At 39.5% G+C, this 16,356-nt stretch overlaps 1 protein-coding gene and 1 long non-coding RNA gene across 5 annotated transcripts in view; one reads left to right on the forward strand and one right to left on the reverse strand.

Moving 5' to 3' along the window:
• The window catches only part of adgrf6 (adhesion G protein-coupled receptor F6), an 81,040-nt gene extending 68,431 nt beyond the window's left edge, over positions 1–12,609 (forward strand). For all 4 annotated transcript variants that reach the window (XM_076273125.1, XM_076273126.1, XM_076273127.1 and 1 more), the window contains 7 exons: positions 4,326–4,513; positions 8,946–9,116; positions 9,299–10,675; positions 10,793–10,834; positions 11,067–11,129; positions 11,584–11,647; positions 11,824–12,609. In XM_076273125.1, coding sequence (XP_076129240.1) covers positions 4,326–4,513; positions 8,946–9,116; positions 9,299–10,675; positions 10,793–10,834; positions 11,067–11,129; positions 11,584–11,647; positions 11,824–11,891 — 1,973 coding nt within the window. In that variant the 3' untranslated portion in view covers positions 11,892–12,609. The remainder of the gene's footprint in view (positions 1–4,325; positions 4,514–8,945; positions 9,117–9,298; positions 10,676–10,792; positions 10,835–11,066; positions 11,130–11,583; positions 11,648–11,823) is intronic.
• LOC143110239 (uncharacterized) lies at positions 1,232–3,806 on the reverse strand. Its single transcript, XR_012984096.1, has 2 exons — positions 3,703–3,806; positions 1,232–2,461 (listed from the first exon to the last, which is right to left on the reverse strand). It is a non-coding gene; the product is annotated as an uncharacterized LOC143110239 (long non-coding RNA).
• Positions 12,610–16,356: the final 3,747 nt, after the last annotated feature.

A 16,356-nucleotide genomic window follows, 5' to 3' on the forward strand; every position in this document is an offset into this window, starting at 1 on the left:
TAGTAGTGTAATGCCTTACAATTCAGAGACAGTAATATTATAATGTAACAAATTACTTTGAAATGACAGTAATAAGTAATGCATAGTACATCACGATTTTGAAGTAACTTGCCCAACACTACCCATGCCGACTGAAATGGAGTGTTTATGCTGTGCAGAGTGGGATAAAATACTGCCATCGATGGTGGGCAACGCTCCCGAAGAGGAGCGTGACCGCACTTGTGTCACTGCTACCGACGACTTCTCAGCAATGATCCATCCTGCAGTCCTCAGTTTTTTTTTTTCCACACTCCACACTCACACCACCAGTTCGTGTTCGTGACGCGTTCGTCACGCTGGTGTATTGCCGGAAGTTGAGGGTTTACAGATATGGCAAGCCATTCAAGACAAAACGTCTGTCAAAATAACGCCTCCACGTGTAGATTTTTTACTTCTTCAGGAGTAAAAAATAGACGTCTGAGCGTCAGACGTCAAATTTTTACGTGTGCCACGCGCAAAAACTTTGCGTCTGACGTCAGAAGTAAAAAAATGACGTCTGGGTGATTTGCTGCAATGCCAGAGCCTTTGTGCCAGAGTAGACACAGCTGTTGGAAACAGGAAATGCAGCCGCTATAGTCGCAGCAGAAGAAACAAGATGCCAGAGCAATGTGCAGCATATTCCTGCTCAAATCGGCGGACCATCGCAAACAGGGCTCGGGGGATTACTTTTCACAAGTAAGATTTAACATTATCATACTATTGGTTGTATTTTGTAAGTGCAAGTTTGTAGGTTTGTTTCTGATCGTTAAAAAACAGACATTGGTTTTTGGCATAAGTAAGTGTAACAGTTCATTAATACAAGACAAAAAGGCCAGCATGTGTTATTCACAGTTCACAGGTTCCAGCCCCAATGAAGAGATCAAATAAAGAGGAATTAAGAAACATTTTAAAAACGGCTGAGATCAGCCCTGTTCAATGCAATCAGTAAAGAATCTGGGAGTGTCTTCACAGGCTCAGTGAGACAGAGGTTACTGTCATGCTGGTGACAGTACATGCACAACTGGTGCATGTAATTTTGTATGTTCCCAGTCCACCTTGCTAAAATTGCTTAGATACACTTAGACTGAAGACAAAAGTGCTACAGACAGCAGGTGGCAGTACATAATGAAACTGGGTAAACTCCATAAAAGAGGACCGAGTCATCCAGACAGTGGGAGAATGGGAGACAGAGTGGCGAATGCAGGTGATTAGATTAGATTAGATTCAACTTTATTGTCATTGTGCAGAGTCCAAGTACAGAGACAACAAAATGCAGTTTGTGTCTAACCAGAAGTGCAAAAAAGCAGAAAAGTGCAATGTGATATACAAAGTAGTTGGTGCATAGACAGACAAAAGATATAGTGCCGTGTAGACAGTGTACAGTTGTTTTCAGAAGGTGGTTTAGAGTAGTATAAATTAAATATAAGTGCAGTGTATTAGCAGTAACCTTAGAAGAGCAGAATAAATATGGCCATGTAATATAAACAACATGTACAGATATGTGCAATGTAGTGGCAGTACCATTATAGTAGTAGTAAGAAAAATATTAGATATATGCAGTGTATTATGCAGTGAATATATTATAGACAAACTGAATAAATATGGATATTTAGTATAAACCATATAAACAGATATGTACAGTATGTACAGCTATGTGCAGTGTGGTAACAGTACCATTGTAGTGCAGAAACAGTAACATTATAATAGTATTAAGAATAAGTGTATGTGCAGGATGAAGAGCAGTAGAATATGGCTATGGATAAGTTTGTAAATAAATAGACACTATGGATGGGATACGGTAGTCCAGTTGTGAGGGGGTGGGGTGGGGGATGTCCATCTCCTTGTTGTCCCTGTCAAGGCTGCCATGGTCGTATAGTATATAGTATAAGTATATACTCTACGACCATGGCAGCCTTGAGTCACCATGTTCGTGGACACCTCAACAAGCACAGACAAGGAGGCATCAGGCGGGGGCGGGGGGTGATGGGGGCTTAAGTTCGTTGGATGTCACTGGGATGCAGAGCTAGAGTTTAGTAGCAGGAAAGAAGCTTCCTCTGAACCTGCTGGTTCAGGTGCGGAGAGACCTGTAAAGCCTCCCTGAGGAGAGTGGGGTGAACAGTCTGTGGTTGGGGTGAGAACAGTCTTTGATGATGCTGCGCGCCTTAAGCAAGCATCGCTTGCCCTGGATGGCCTCGATGGAGGGGAGTGAGGAACCGGTGATGCGTTGGGCAGTTTTCACACCCTCTGCAGTGCTTTACGGTCATGGGCAGAGCAGTTGCCATACCAAAAAGGTGATGAAGGTGGAGCTCATAAATCAAATATTCAGTCACAGTCTAGCAGATGCCCTGCAGTAATGCAATGTAGAGCTACACCTTCCTCAGTTCCAGGGGTGTGAGGAGAACGTTCAGCTCATTCGTAGTAGTCCTTGAGCAAGGCAGTTGTTCTGGGGAGATATAAAATAAATAAATTAATAAAAAGGGATTTGAGATGCATCTTATTTTTGTTAGAGTGAATTACATGTGAATAATACAGTGTTGTAGCCTGGCGGGCCATCCTATATCATTGAAATGTATAGTCTGGAATCGAATCATTCACCTGCTTAATCCAAGGGGCGGGCAGAGAATTGTCTTTCAAACTGCCTAGGCATGCAATAGGCCAGCGCTACGACCATATCCGTATCCGGTCAGCAAAACGGCAAATACATCCTTCTTCAAAAGGAATGACTTAAGTGCATTGTGTTGCTCTACTTTCAAAGAAAAGCACAAGTCCAACTCCTCCAAAGTTGACGCCAACGCCGATTCAAACAACCGCTCTTCGTTCGCGATAGCCACCTTCCTTGTTGTTCACCGTCGCAGGATGTCGTTATCCTGTTAAGCCCGCCTTAAGACTCTCTAACGAAATAGAGCGCTGTGACGGTGTTAAGCCAATAGAAATTCCTATGGTTCGATACTAGACGTACAGGCTGAGCAAATTAATTTGCCGCCGCTAGGGTGCGTCTAGATTTCTAGGCTAACAGTGTTGGGCAAGCTGCTTGGGAATTGTAGTGAGCAAAACTATCAGTATCTTGAATTTCCCCTTGAGGATCAATAAAGTATCTATCTATCTATCTCTATCTATCTAGTTACTCTGCCATGAATAAAACTTCACTACACTACCACCCCAGTCAAATGTAGCAAGCTTAGTAACACAAACACAGCAGTAGGCTAGTTCACTACATAGGAAGCTACTTTACAATTGTGCTAATTTCACATGACAAAAGTGTAGCTTGTTTGGCCAAGCTACTTCATATAAAGAAGTTAAGCTTTTGAAAAGTTACTTTATTCAGGAAATAGTGAAGCTACCACCAACACACTTATTACTAGCTAAGCTACAAGTAGCAACTGGCCGATAATAGGCTACAGTCTGTGCCACTTGTGTAAAATTTGCCGGCCAATGTTATATTAGTAATATTTGATTCATTTCTACAATAGCATTCTTGTGTCAGTTGTAATGTAAGTCAGTGTTTTGGAATATGACTCATCAAGTCTCAGTTCATAGCAGGGTGAACACCTGAACACCTAGCAAGTAGCCTAGCTAGCTGGCTACGATTTACATACAATAACAAAGATCCTTGCTCCTTTTCAACTCTCTGGTAATATTGCATTCACAAAATACAACCAATAGTACGATAATGTTAAATCTTACTTGTGAAAAGTAATCCCCTGAGCCCTGTTTGCGATGGTCCGCCGATTTGAGCAGGAATATGCTGCACATTGCTCTGGCATCTTGTTTCTTCTGCTGCAACTATAGCGGCTGCATTTCCTGTTTCCAACAGCCAATGCTGTGTCTACTCTGGCACAAAGGCTCTGGCATTGCAGCAAATCACCCAGACGTCATTTTTTTACTTCTGACGTCAGACGCAAAGTTTTTGCGCGTGGCACACGTAAAAATTGGACGTCTGACGCTCAGACGTCTATTTTTTACTCCTGAAGAAGTAAAAAATCTACACGTGGAGGCGTTATTTTGACAGACGAATGTACAGGTTACGAGAAATAATTATAAAAAAGCTTGAGTTATTTGATTCACTTTTGCAACGACATGCTAGCTGGAATCGCCGGATTACAGCGACTACGCTAAGATAAAGCTAACCGGGCCGTTTCTAGATTAGGACAATGGCTGGGTCGGCTATAAAACGCGTTGGCTCACTCATCCAACTCTAGGGACTGCGGGGAGTGACCCAATTTCACCTAGGGGTGGCGTATTCCTTTAACATAACACACACATACACACATACATGTGTCCTGATTTAGAACTATGATCTTTGTCAGTTGTTACAACTTGTCCAGAGGATGAAGACAAAGGGTTAGGAAAAGGAGTCGAAGGAGAGGAGGCAAAAAGTGTCTGTGGTGAAGGGAAAGTCGGTGAAATACTGTACAGATGTGAGGGGAGTGTATGGGTCCCCAAGCAAGACGACTGTGTCTTAGAAGAAATCCAAAACTTGGAAGAAGAATCACAGGTAATGCTCTGTTTAATTGTCTAGATCCTTCTGTTATTTTAAGACAACAAAAAAAGCCTGCTTTGACAAGAAATAGCTTTTTGTCATTGTTCTACAACATCTATTTATAAAGCAAGAAGCGTCTGTGTGTCCGTGGCACGCATATCTCGCTGACCGTTTGTCAGACTGATTTCAGGTCTCTTGCTACGGGCATGAGTAAGTGCAGTGCCAAATATGAAGTTGTTTGAATAACAAATGCAAAAGATATTGTTAAATATATCGGTAAAAGAAGCACATTGGCTTTCGCCGCTAGCCACTCCCCCTCCCACACAGCACTGTACTGTAAGCTACCAGTGAGGATAGAAGCAGGGCTTTGGCAGAACTGGATCAGTGTAGGTTACACGGGTAAAAAGTAAAAACTTAAGCGAGTGCAAGATAACTCCGCAGATTTTGTAACAACAGCCAACACCCACAGGTAAGCTATGCAGTGGCTCTTCAAAATGACGTAAAAAAATTATGTGCAATAAATGGACACTTCGAATAGCCCAGGCTACTTTGGACTGTCTTGAGACTTTGAATAAGCAAACGACAATTCCAACTGCAAGGTCCTAAATTGAAACGAGCAATAATGGTCCCGAATTAAAGAACGTCTCAGAATGCCACACATGCAAAGCATAACCAGCAGCAAACAACGAGTGGCAGGCAGCATGTGATGTAACTTAGGCCTATATGAATAGCCCAGGCTACTTTGGACTGTCTTTAGACTTTGAATAAGCAAACAACAATTCCAACTGCAAGGTCCTAAATTGAAACGAGCGATAATGGTCCCGAATTAAAGGATGTCTCAGAATGCCACACATGCAAAGCAGCGACAAGCAACGAGTGGCAGACAGAGTGTGATGTCACTTATAGGCCACCAGAGACTGTTTTTGAGTCACACCGTTGCAAATTCCATATGATGCATCATTCCACAAAATGGTTTGTTTTCTCTATCGTCAAGTTATTCAATAGGCTAAGCATATAGCCTTGACTCAAAACAGCTGTTAGGATTATGTCATTTTGATTTGTAAAAAATGTCACATGCAGCCATGCTTAAATTCTGCTCACTTTTATTATATTATTATATTATCTGTAGGCCTATTCATCAGTGAATGCTTACCTGGAATTATGTTTTTCCCTATCATCCTATTTTTAAAGCAGGCCTACCTGCAGGCATGTAATTGGGCTACAGGAATAGCATGTTTGAATGGGCACTGCACTAGTATAAATGAATGAAGTTATTGATTAATTATTTGCTGCATTGTGTGTCAGTGTTAATGTGTATGTTGAATAGGGAAAACCCTTTTTTCAGTTTTCCAGTTCATTTGTTCTCAAATAAATACAAGTCACATGTGAAGAAGCCCAAGGTTTTAGAACAGGGGTGTCAAACTCATATTAGGTAGTGGGTCGGATTTGTTAGAATGAGACCTCGTGGTGGGCCGTCATTGTCATCATTTTCTGCATGGGTATCAGAGTGTTATTTGATGATATCACTTATGAGCAAACAAGTAAAAATAATGTACTGCTGTCATATACTGCTCTTTCTCTCTTGAAATGTTCTACTTCCATGTTAGTTTTTCCGCTTCTTCCTTCCTGAAAATGGTTTGTAGTGCTAGGTTATCAATTTATCATATCATAGAGATATTGCTTATTACACTTTGTTGAAGACAACTGGATGTGATCTTTTCTTTTCTAATTTTCCCTTCCTACCTAAAACATCTGGGGGGCCATATGAAACCTGCTGGCGGGCCTGATCTGGCCCCTGGGCCTTATGTTTGACACCCCTGTTTTAGAATAACATTATGCACAGTATGTGACAGTACAGTCTATTTATTGAAGAAGTCAACATAGAGAATAAAACAAGCATTGGAGACAAAATATTTGCCATGTTTGGTCCATTCTTAGTGCAGAACAGGGAAAACCCAACACATACTGTCAGTTTAATATGCAGTATTAATTTTATAGTAAACAATGTTTTAGTTTTTCATCCTTTGTGTAAAATTACATTTCAGCCCCAGATGTCTGTACCCCTATGGCCTGACTACAGAACGATCACTAGGATTTCTGACCAAATCAACTTCAGACAAGCATTATGGGCTCTGCGCACTAATCTACCGTAATTTCTGGACTATAAGTCACACTTTTTTTTCATAGTTTGGCCGGTCCTGCGACTCAGGTGCAACATATATATATATTTATATATATATATGTTTTTTTCCTCTTCATGAACATTTTTTTGATTGGTGCGACTTATACTCCGATGTGACTTATAGTCCGGAAAATACGGTACTTAAAGTCGGCAAACCAGTTTCCTGTTCGTTGACATAGCTGTCAACAAGCACGTGAAGATGAGTATTTAGTTGTACCAAAACGTAAGAAATACAATGTGCCTAAGTCTTAATGTCCGTGGGCGGCTCTAAGGAGCACTACTGTATGCCACTCTGCTCGGCTTCAAGTTGTTATAAAAGCGTTTTTAGCTTCCACCTTTTTCCTAAAAACACCAGGATACGTGCAATGGCTGCACACAATAAGGAGGGAAGAATTTTTGGTGAGCACACGTTTTGGTGTTGTTCTCCACGCTGTTCTATGTGTGAGAGCTCATAGACCAGTTGCACATTTTGATCTTGTTATTTGTTATCATGTAGGGCGGCTAATTAAACATGATGCCTAAGTTTACTCACGTTACATTTCTATTGGTTTCTATGGACAGTATGATGTTTTCTCCAAGGATTTCCAAATATTTGAATGACTCTACCTACCCCTTTATATGTAGCTGATTATCTGTACCAGAGGAAGCAAAATAGGCCTAACGTATCACCTAGTTATTGCCATGCATCAGTTTAGACAGGGTGCACTTTTCAGTGTATGCTTCATTCTTCCTTATCCAAACATACTGCTGTTCTATAAGCATGAACAACACAAAATACTGAACCAAAACCATAGAATGAACTGCCAAACCTACTGTCACTCATTTATATGTTGCTTAAAAACCAACATTTCTAAAGGGGTGCCAATACTTGTGTCAGTGACTGTACAGTATATGCCTACAGTACTCTTCAAATTGATGGTCATTTGATACGGAACTTGACTAATGACATGGGTAATGCTAATCTAAAGTGTGTTATAATGGAATGGTGGTTGTCAGGTGGACTATTTTAAAGTAAAGTTTCCAGCTAATCAGATAATCACAGTGAATCAGTGATGGACATAACTCATAGGAAATACTCTGATGACTTCCTGTCAAAGTTGTGAATAAATGTTTGGGTGGGCCACAGAAGATTTTCAGAACTGAAATCAAGCCTCAGCAGTCTTAAATTTGGGAACCTCTGGATTAAGCAATCGGAAGGTTGTTGAATATGAAGACAATTGGGTGTTGTTTCCTTGGTTAAGGAACTTCATCTGTATTAACTCGGTCAACCCAGCTGTAAATGGATATCAGCTTCGGCTGGAGGCCTGTGATGAACTGGTGTTCCATCCATGCCAGCCTACAACTCTAAACTCTCATCTCATCCTAAAGGCCCATTCACACCAAGAACGATAACTATAAACAAATATCGTTCTTGTTAATATGAATGACGACGTTCACACATAAACTATAACGTTAACGACATGAAGAACGATATCGTTGGGGATCACTGTCAGAGCGATTTTGAGAACGATAAAAAGCTAATAGCCAATCAGAACCCATTGAATTTTAGCCGTCACATTCATTAACACAAGGAGAGACTTTGTTTATCGTTGTTCAGTGTGAACGATTTTATCATTATGGTTATAGTTATCGTTATCATTCTTATGTATGAAAATGTGTTTTTATGGTAAAGAGCGCCAATCAAGCAATTATATGATTTACAACAAACAGGTGCACAACTATCGCACAGCATGGACTGCTGTAGTAGGTGGCATACCTCTTAGACAAGGTTTATTGGGGAAACCAGTGTTGTAGACCAGAAAACCCCCAAATATCTGAAAAAGCTCATTGTGAAATCAAAAATTTGACCAAACTAAATTCAGGTGTGATTAATTATTGGTGTTTTTTTGTTTTGTTTATGTTTTTTTTAAAATGGGGGTAGTCGTGGCCTACTGGTTAGGGCTTCGGCCTTGTAACCGGAGGGTTGCCGGTTCGATCCCCGACCAGTAGGAACAGCTGAAGTGCCCTTGAGCAAGGCACCTAACCCCTCACTGCTCCCCGAGCGCCGCTGTAGCAAGGCAGCTCAGCTCACTGCTCCGGATTAGTGTGTGCTTCACCTCACTGTGTGTTCACTGTGTGCTCTGTGTGTTCACGGATGGGATAAATGCAGAGACCAAATTCCTTGTATACGCAAGTATACTTCGCCGAGAAACCTGATTTACATGTTTCAGCCTTGTAGTTTATCACATTCCTGTTTTCAATTATATGTATGTGTTTCTCTTATAGAACCTAAATGGAGGGGATGTTTCAAACTTTGTTCAGGGGCTCAGTAACGCCACACAGCAAAATAATGATGACATTGTTACTTCACCAGCAACTATTGCATCTATTGTGAACATACTTCGCAATGTTGCAACAGCCTCCAGTCTAATCACAGTGGACCAGGAGGTTATGGGGGTATGGTGTTTTGAATTGTAAAACTGAAATTGAATTGAGGAATTTAATTGTTTTTTACTAAGACTCACCCACACAAATGATATATTGGCAGTGCCTCCTGTTAAATTGATCTAGATGGGTAGCATTAACCACTAACCACCTATTAATTAATCCATTCCTTTTTGTTTATTGTATTTTTACAGAATTTCCTTGACACTGTGAATGTCATTGTCTCCCCAAGTGCGAATAATGTCTGGAGTAACTTAAATAGTGATCCTGATGGAACTCGTGTAAGTGCCAGCTCCAACTTGTTGCTCGCTGTGGAAAGGATGTCGGGTGCGCTCAGAGAAGAAGACACATTTCAGATTTCGACAGAAAGCCTTTCTTTGAGAAAATCTGTGGTGACTGCAGCCAGTAATATGCTCACAACAAATTCATCTGAAATTGAAATCACTCTAACACAGCGATCTGCGACGAACACCTCAGTTACGGTCATTGAATTTTTTACCCTTAATAATATAATGTCCAACAGAAACTCAGAAGAAGGTAACATAAATTCCACAGATTCCATAAATTCAATAAATGGCAATGTTCTTTTGGTCAATACAAGTCGAACAGTTGAAGACATTACTCTGACATTCAAGAAAAACGACAGTGACTTGGCAAACCCACTGTGTGTATTCTGGAACTTTGAACTTTTCAACAATACCGGTGGATGGGATACATTTGGGTGTGAGCCGAAGTTCGATGTAAATTCTACAGTCACATGTGAGTGTAATCATACAACTTCCTTCTCCGTTCTCATGTCACCATATATACCACCTGAAGCCAAAACGGTCCTGGATGTCATCACATATGTTGGAGTTGGAATATCAATCGCCAGCTTGATAATCGCCCTAATAATTGAGATGATAGTTTGGCGTGCCATGACAACGAATGACACGGCGTACATGCGACACGTCTGCATTGTTAATATTGCTGTGTCCCTCCTGATTGCTGACATCTGGTTCATCGTGGGAGCAGCCGTGTCGAATGAAAATGGTGCAGCCTTGGGGCCCTGCACAGCAGCCACGTTTTTTGCCCACTTCTTTTACCTGGCTATGTTCTTTTGGATGCTAATGTCCGCTCTACTGCTCCTGTACCGCATTGTGTGGGTTTTCTCGAACATCTCCAGGTTGGCCATGATGCTAATTGGCTTCTTTATTGGCTACGGCGGCCCTCTCATTACGGCAGTGGTAACTGTGGCATCGACAGCTGGACAGAAAGGCTACATCACGTCGTATGGCACATGCTGGCTCAACTGGGAAAAGACCAAAGCTCTGCTGGCCTTTGTGATCCCTGCCTTGGTCATTGTGGCCATCAACTTGTGTGTCATGATGGTGGTCCTGGTCAAGATGCTGAGAAGAGGCGTGGGAAACACTGTACAAAATGAAGAAACACACAACCTAAGGGTCATCGCAAAATGTGTGGCCGTATTAACTCCACTGTTTGGTATTACCTGGGGATTTGGCATTGGCATCATGATCAGCCCAGAGAGCTTTGGACTCCATGTTGTCTTTGCATTGCTAAATTCTTTACAGGTAAATATTGGCATTAGCATCAATTATATCAATTGATTACATAAAAGAAAGAAATAGCTTTTCAATATTGTTCTGTATAGTTTATAATCTCATTTCATTCATGTTTCTGTTCAAAAGGGTTTCTTCATTTTAGTGTTTGGGATCCTCTTGGACAGTAAGGTATGCATTTCTCCAAACTCAAATCTACAGCTCTATATGTATTTATTTGCTTGTTTGTTTAGAAATAAATTAATTAAGTTTGTTTTAAGTTTGAATTTGAATTAAGTTTGTTTAAGTTTTGAACACCTACAGAGTATATTTTTTATACAGTTGAATAGTATTCATAATATAAGTATACATTCAATATGTGTCTTCAAAAATTTACTAAATAGTTGTCTTCTTTTATGCCAAGATACGAGAAACTCTAGCTGGAATATCATCACCGGACTCAAGCTCCAGATCAGGGCAAACGAGAGTAAGTATGCATTAACATACAACAGACGAAAACAGTGGGCAAGAATGAAGAATTAATGTTAGGAGTGTAACATTTAATTTGTCCATATATCTGAATGTGGGGATTTGGTTATATTGATGTTCCATTATGTAATATCATAATAAGTTGCTATTAGACAGACAGCTTTGTTCGACTTTAATATATAAGTTATAATAAACCTTATATTGTAAATATTTACAATTTGGCTAAACAACCTGTTTTATAGACATTTGGGTAAACAGGTCTTCTGGTCACGGTGGCAATTTCAATGTTTTTTTTTTATGTTTGTTTTAAATATTGTGTAACACTTCAGAAAATGTTTAACATTGCATTGTGCTTTTAAGGCTACTTTGTGGAATTGTTTTGTGATGTACCTTTTGAATGTAAAATAAATAATGCATGCCTATTTATTTTACACTCTTTTTGTCTCTTGTAGAGCACAAGTGGAGGAGTGTCATCTTCTACTGGAATGCGCATCTTTCAACGGTTTAGAAAGAAAAGTAAGAGGACACTATGTTGTTGTTGTTGGTAGTAGGAGTAGTAGTATAGTAGCAGTAGCAGTAGTAACAGCAGCAGTAGTAGTAGTAATGTCTATAGTTTAATTCTGGCATGTAAATATCCTGAACATTTTAAGAATGATGGTCATCAATCACTTCACTTCATTATTTTTTTGCAGAGGGATACAACGTTGCTGGCATGTCAAACTACTCCACCTCTTCAGATTCTTCTTCTGCCAATGCCTAACAGTTTGCTGCCTTTCACTCTGTTGAAAGTTGCTTGGCAGTTTCATCTACTAATTGAAAATGGAGAATATTTATTGAATAATGGAACTAGCCAAAATCTTGACAAAAAAAGTCCCATTGGTTAAAATGAGAGCTTCGTAAAAATGCACTATAATTTATATTCTTCTATAATTCTGTTCAGATAGATTATAACTAAAGACATTACTTTTAAAATTTCGTTTTTCACATTACTCAGCACTTTTTAGCACCTCTACAATTCATTCCACTTGAAAAGGTAAACTATGGCTCTGCTGTAACAGTATGATGGAAAATACTGGCATTTGTTTAACCTGTGTGCTGTGTTGAGGGTGCATTTCTCTGTTATCATACAATTATTGGTGCTATTTGACCCAATATCTTTAGCTTTTAAAATAGCACAGAATAAAGGAAAAATAAATTTGGAGTTCTTGGCAGATATGAGTATGATGTAACATCAGTGTTAAATGTTTTTCCTATATATTCCTTCTATGGTATTTGCAATGTCTCCTGCTCTGAAATGTTTGCATAGTTTGCACTGGAAAAAGTTTATAGTTAAATGGGTTCAGGAAAGATGCACTATGAAGAACAATTCAGTGTAATTATATGAATGTATCAACAATGTGTCTCAACATAAATTTCTTTATCTTGTTAATCATTACTGTGATAACATTAATGCTATATTTCATAAAATAGTAAACTCACACCTTAACAATACATGTCAGTGTTTTCTGTAATTAGTTAAAATACCATGTCTGTAAAGTGTCTGTAGGCTACTCAGTTTATCAAAGGCTTTGACACACATTGTAACAGACAGTGACACTAGCATGTGGATTTGCTGTAGAGGGCAGTAAGAGCCTTATTGGGGAAATGTAAGAGTTAGAGCCTTATTGGGGAAATGTTTTCAGCCTTGAAACATCTGGATAGAAATGTTGCGATGCAAGTTATCTGGGTAGTTAAGTTGATCCTTTGGGGTCTTGAAAGAATCTGTATGTCATTATGGTATTTGGCAGACACTTTTGTCCAAAATGACTTACAGCAGCACACTACATTACTTAAAGATAATAGTTTAAAATAAAGTTGGAAAAGCCTACATTTAGTATAATAGTAATAACAACAAAATCAATAACAATATAAAATATAAACATAGAAAATAATGAGATTTCATAAACAAAAACCATAAACATACAAACCATAACTCTATAACAGTTAAGAGAGAGAATTAAGAGTACTTAATTAATTCATTCAACAGATGCAAGATAGCTGCGCTCTAAGATCTTTGCTTTAAACACTTGAAAGTCCCAAAACTCTGACAGGATCGTAGAACACCATAGGCAGTTCATTCCACCAATGAGAAGCAACCGTGGTAAAGAATCCTGATTCTCCTCCATGATATCACAGTTAACAAGCAGCTGTATATTTATATGGGTTTATACCAAAGATTCTAGAACAAAGTTCCGCTCTAGAATCTTTGGTTTATACCTAGTACTTTCACATTTACAGTGTCTTTTTTTCACAATAAACTAGCCTAACTAAACCATTTTCAATGGGATATGTTGTTATTCAAAACACCAGCAACTGTTTCAACCATATTGTTTAAAATCAAAACAATAACTAGATGTACCGCAGAGCGGTACAAAATATGACCGCCGCCCAGTCCAGCACATTTTTTCCACAAAAAGAAATCACGCTGAAAGGCCTATATGATTCTAACTGTCTCACTAAATTGCATTATCCACACTCAATTCTCACTGGTATCTGCTAGACAACAAGTACCAAAACATGATTAGTTCATAGATTTTACATGTAAAATTAATTTTATACAACCCCACCTCCATCTTGCCTGTTCATAATTCTGAGAAATTCTTGATTGTTTGTGTTACAGTATGTTTATGTTATGTGTGTGGGTGTGGGTGTGTGTGAGTGTGTGTGTGTGTGTGGGTGTGTGTGTGTGCGTGCTTGTGTGTGTGCCTGCGTATGTGCCTGTGCATGCAAGCGTACATATGTCTACTGTGTGAGTATGTGTCATACGTATGATTACTGTGAATGTATGTGTGTGTGTGTGTGTGTATCTGTTTGTGCACATGTGTGCACATGAAATGGGTTAACATGACCCCTGGAGGCAAACATACGGAAAAAAATGGTCATCCTTGGCCCTACAGTTCTCAAGATATTCACAGAGAACTGTGAACTTACCTACTTTCGGGGGTCCAGTCCAGCGGGGGGGCTACAGATCAAAACGAAAAACGATGGTTCCATGCTATCCATGTGGGGTTACATGCCCACCAAGTTTCGTGTACCCCGGTCTTTCAGTGTCCCGGGACTCATTGATGGAAATTTGGGCATGCGAAAAAGAAAAAAGAAAAAAAAAAAATTCTGTCTGGCTTCGCTGCGCGGCGGTCATAATAAATGTGACAACTGACTTTCAATGCATGCTGGGAACTGAATAAAGCTTACAAAGTTTTGCAACATTAACATGAAAGATGCTTCCAAATCAGCACAGCTCCGGTGCTTTATTGAATCCTTGGTCGAACCAAACAGAGAGCTAAAAGTATAATGCTAGCCTATCTTTGGTTGAACCTTTGGGTCAAGCTAAAAGTTTGCCATTACCCAGGCAACCCCCATGATGACTCTCTTTCTCTCTCTCTCTCACACACACACACTCACACACAGGCACGTTAGACAAAATCAGCTCCATAACACGATGACAGATCTACTCCAATTATTATACAAAAATTTGACCTTAATTAATCCTTCAGGAAAAGTTCCCAAAAGGTGCCCTGACAGTTGCAAAAAACTTTACCTGAGAGAACATCTGTTAAAAGATTTACTTTTTAAAAATATCAGTAATATAACCATCAGGGAATGTTCCCAAAAGGTTCCCTGACAGTTGCACAAAACTATACCTTTAGAGAACTTCAGTTAAAGGATAAAAAAAATGTATCTTTAATATAACCATCAGAGAATGTTCCCAAAAGGTTCCCTGACAGTTGCGCAAAACTATACCTTTAGTGTAAAAGAGGGTGTTGTTCGGGGGGGGGGGGGGGGTCTGACTTTGAAGGACTGTATGGTGAAGGCTTGAAATGCTGGATTCAGTAAGACAGCAATCGCCACAGGTTGTCCAGTGAGAACAATGAAATGTGATGTCAATTCCCAAATGATGGTTCTTCATTGTACACACATACACACACGCACATGCCCCTCATCAAGTAGACTGAACACCATGAACTGTGATGCTGGGAAAACTGTGAAAGCCGTGGTTTCTACAAATGAGAATGAATAGAAAATAGAGCAGATATTAAATATTATGCATAACTGCTATGAACAACATAGCATGACTGAGACAATAAAATAAATAGTTAACAAAGTGGTCCAACTATGTGAATCCAACCAGTAAATAAGCAACATATCTGACTATACAGATATAACATTAGGCTCACATTCTCAACAGCAGCCATGATACACATTAATTGAAAAACTCCAGTGTTAATAGTTACTTAGCAGTGACAAAATATTACCTACTGCTGACATGACACACAGAAAATATAGCACTGGGAATTTAAGGGGGCACACATCACCGTCACACCATGCTATGCACATATAATGCTGTACTGGCTCTTTAAGAGACACAAAAAAGAGCAAGAAACAAAGTTACAGGCTACTAAACCATTACTCGCTCCTGGTAACGGTGACAGTGTATAGATAAACTAGATGTACCGCATAGCGGTACAAAATATGACCGCCGCTCAGTCCTGTAGCCTACATCCGTTCCGCGAAAAGAAATCACACTTCAATTTGTCTCCATATTTTACTCCATCCCCCACTCTTGAAACTTTTGTGTATGCTTGTTTGGCATGCCTGAGTGTGTGTGTGCGGCTGCACAGAAAGTAGCCTACTGGTGCTGAAAAGGTGAATAGATTGTAGAATAGCCAAAGAAGATGTAGCATTGTTATAAAACCTTTAAAATCTCTAAACAATCACAAGTAGGGCAGTTCATCACAGTTCATCCATGGCAACTGGATTGATGAAAGGTCACTTACACCTGTAGGCTACATTGTATTTGAAAAGGTATCAGCATAATGTTATTTATTTATTTATTTATAAACAAAAACATCTCTGTCAGTTCCATGCCGTTTTCAACAGCTATCAAAAACAAAGGTCATTTTTGGATGGATGGATTTTTTGTGAATGTTTCTTCTTCTACATAAGATTTTAGTCATCTTTAGTTCATGTGATACTTTATTGTCAATGCACAAATTAAGTAACAGTAGTCTGAAACATTATTGTTAATGCAGAAATTAAGTAACAGTAGTCTGAAACGAAATGCTGTTTTACATCTAACCAGTGGTGCAAATAACTGACATGTCCAAATGGGCCTTGATGAAATGCGTCGCTAGACTGTTCATACACATTTTAACGGGCCAAAGTTGAAGAGCTGTTGTCCGTTATTG

This window comes from Alosa pseudoharengus, unplaced genomic scaffold, assembly GCF_046254945.1.
Source record: "Alosa pseudoharengus isolate Yale_2024_CS ecotype anadromous, Long Island Sound unplaced genomic scaffold, YU_APseudo_1.1 YU_APseudo_1.1_scf_7, whole genome shotgun sequence".
Classification (NCBI taxonomy): Eukaryota; Metazoa; Chordata; class Actinopteri; order Clupeiformes; family Clupeidae; genus Alosa; species Alosa pseudoharengus.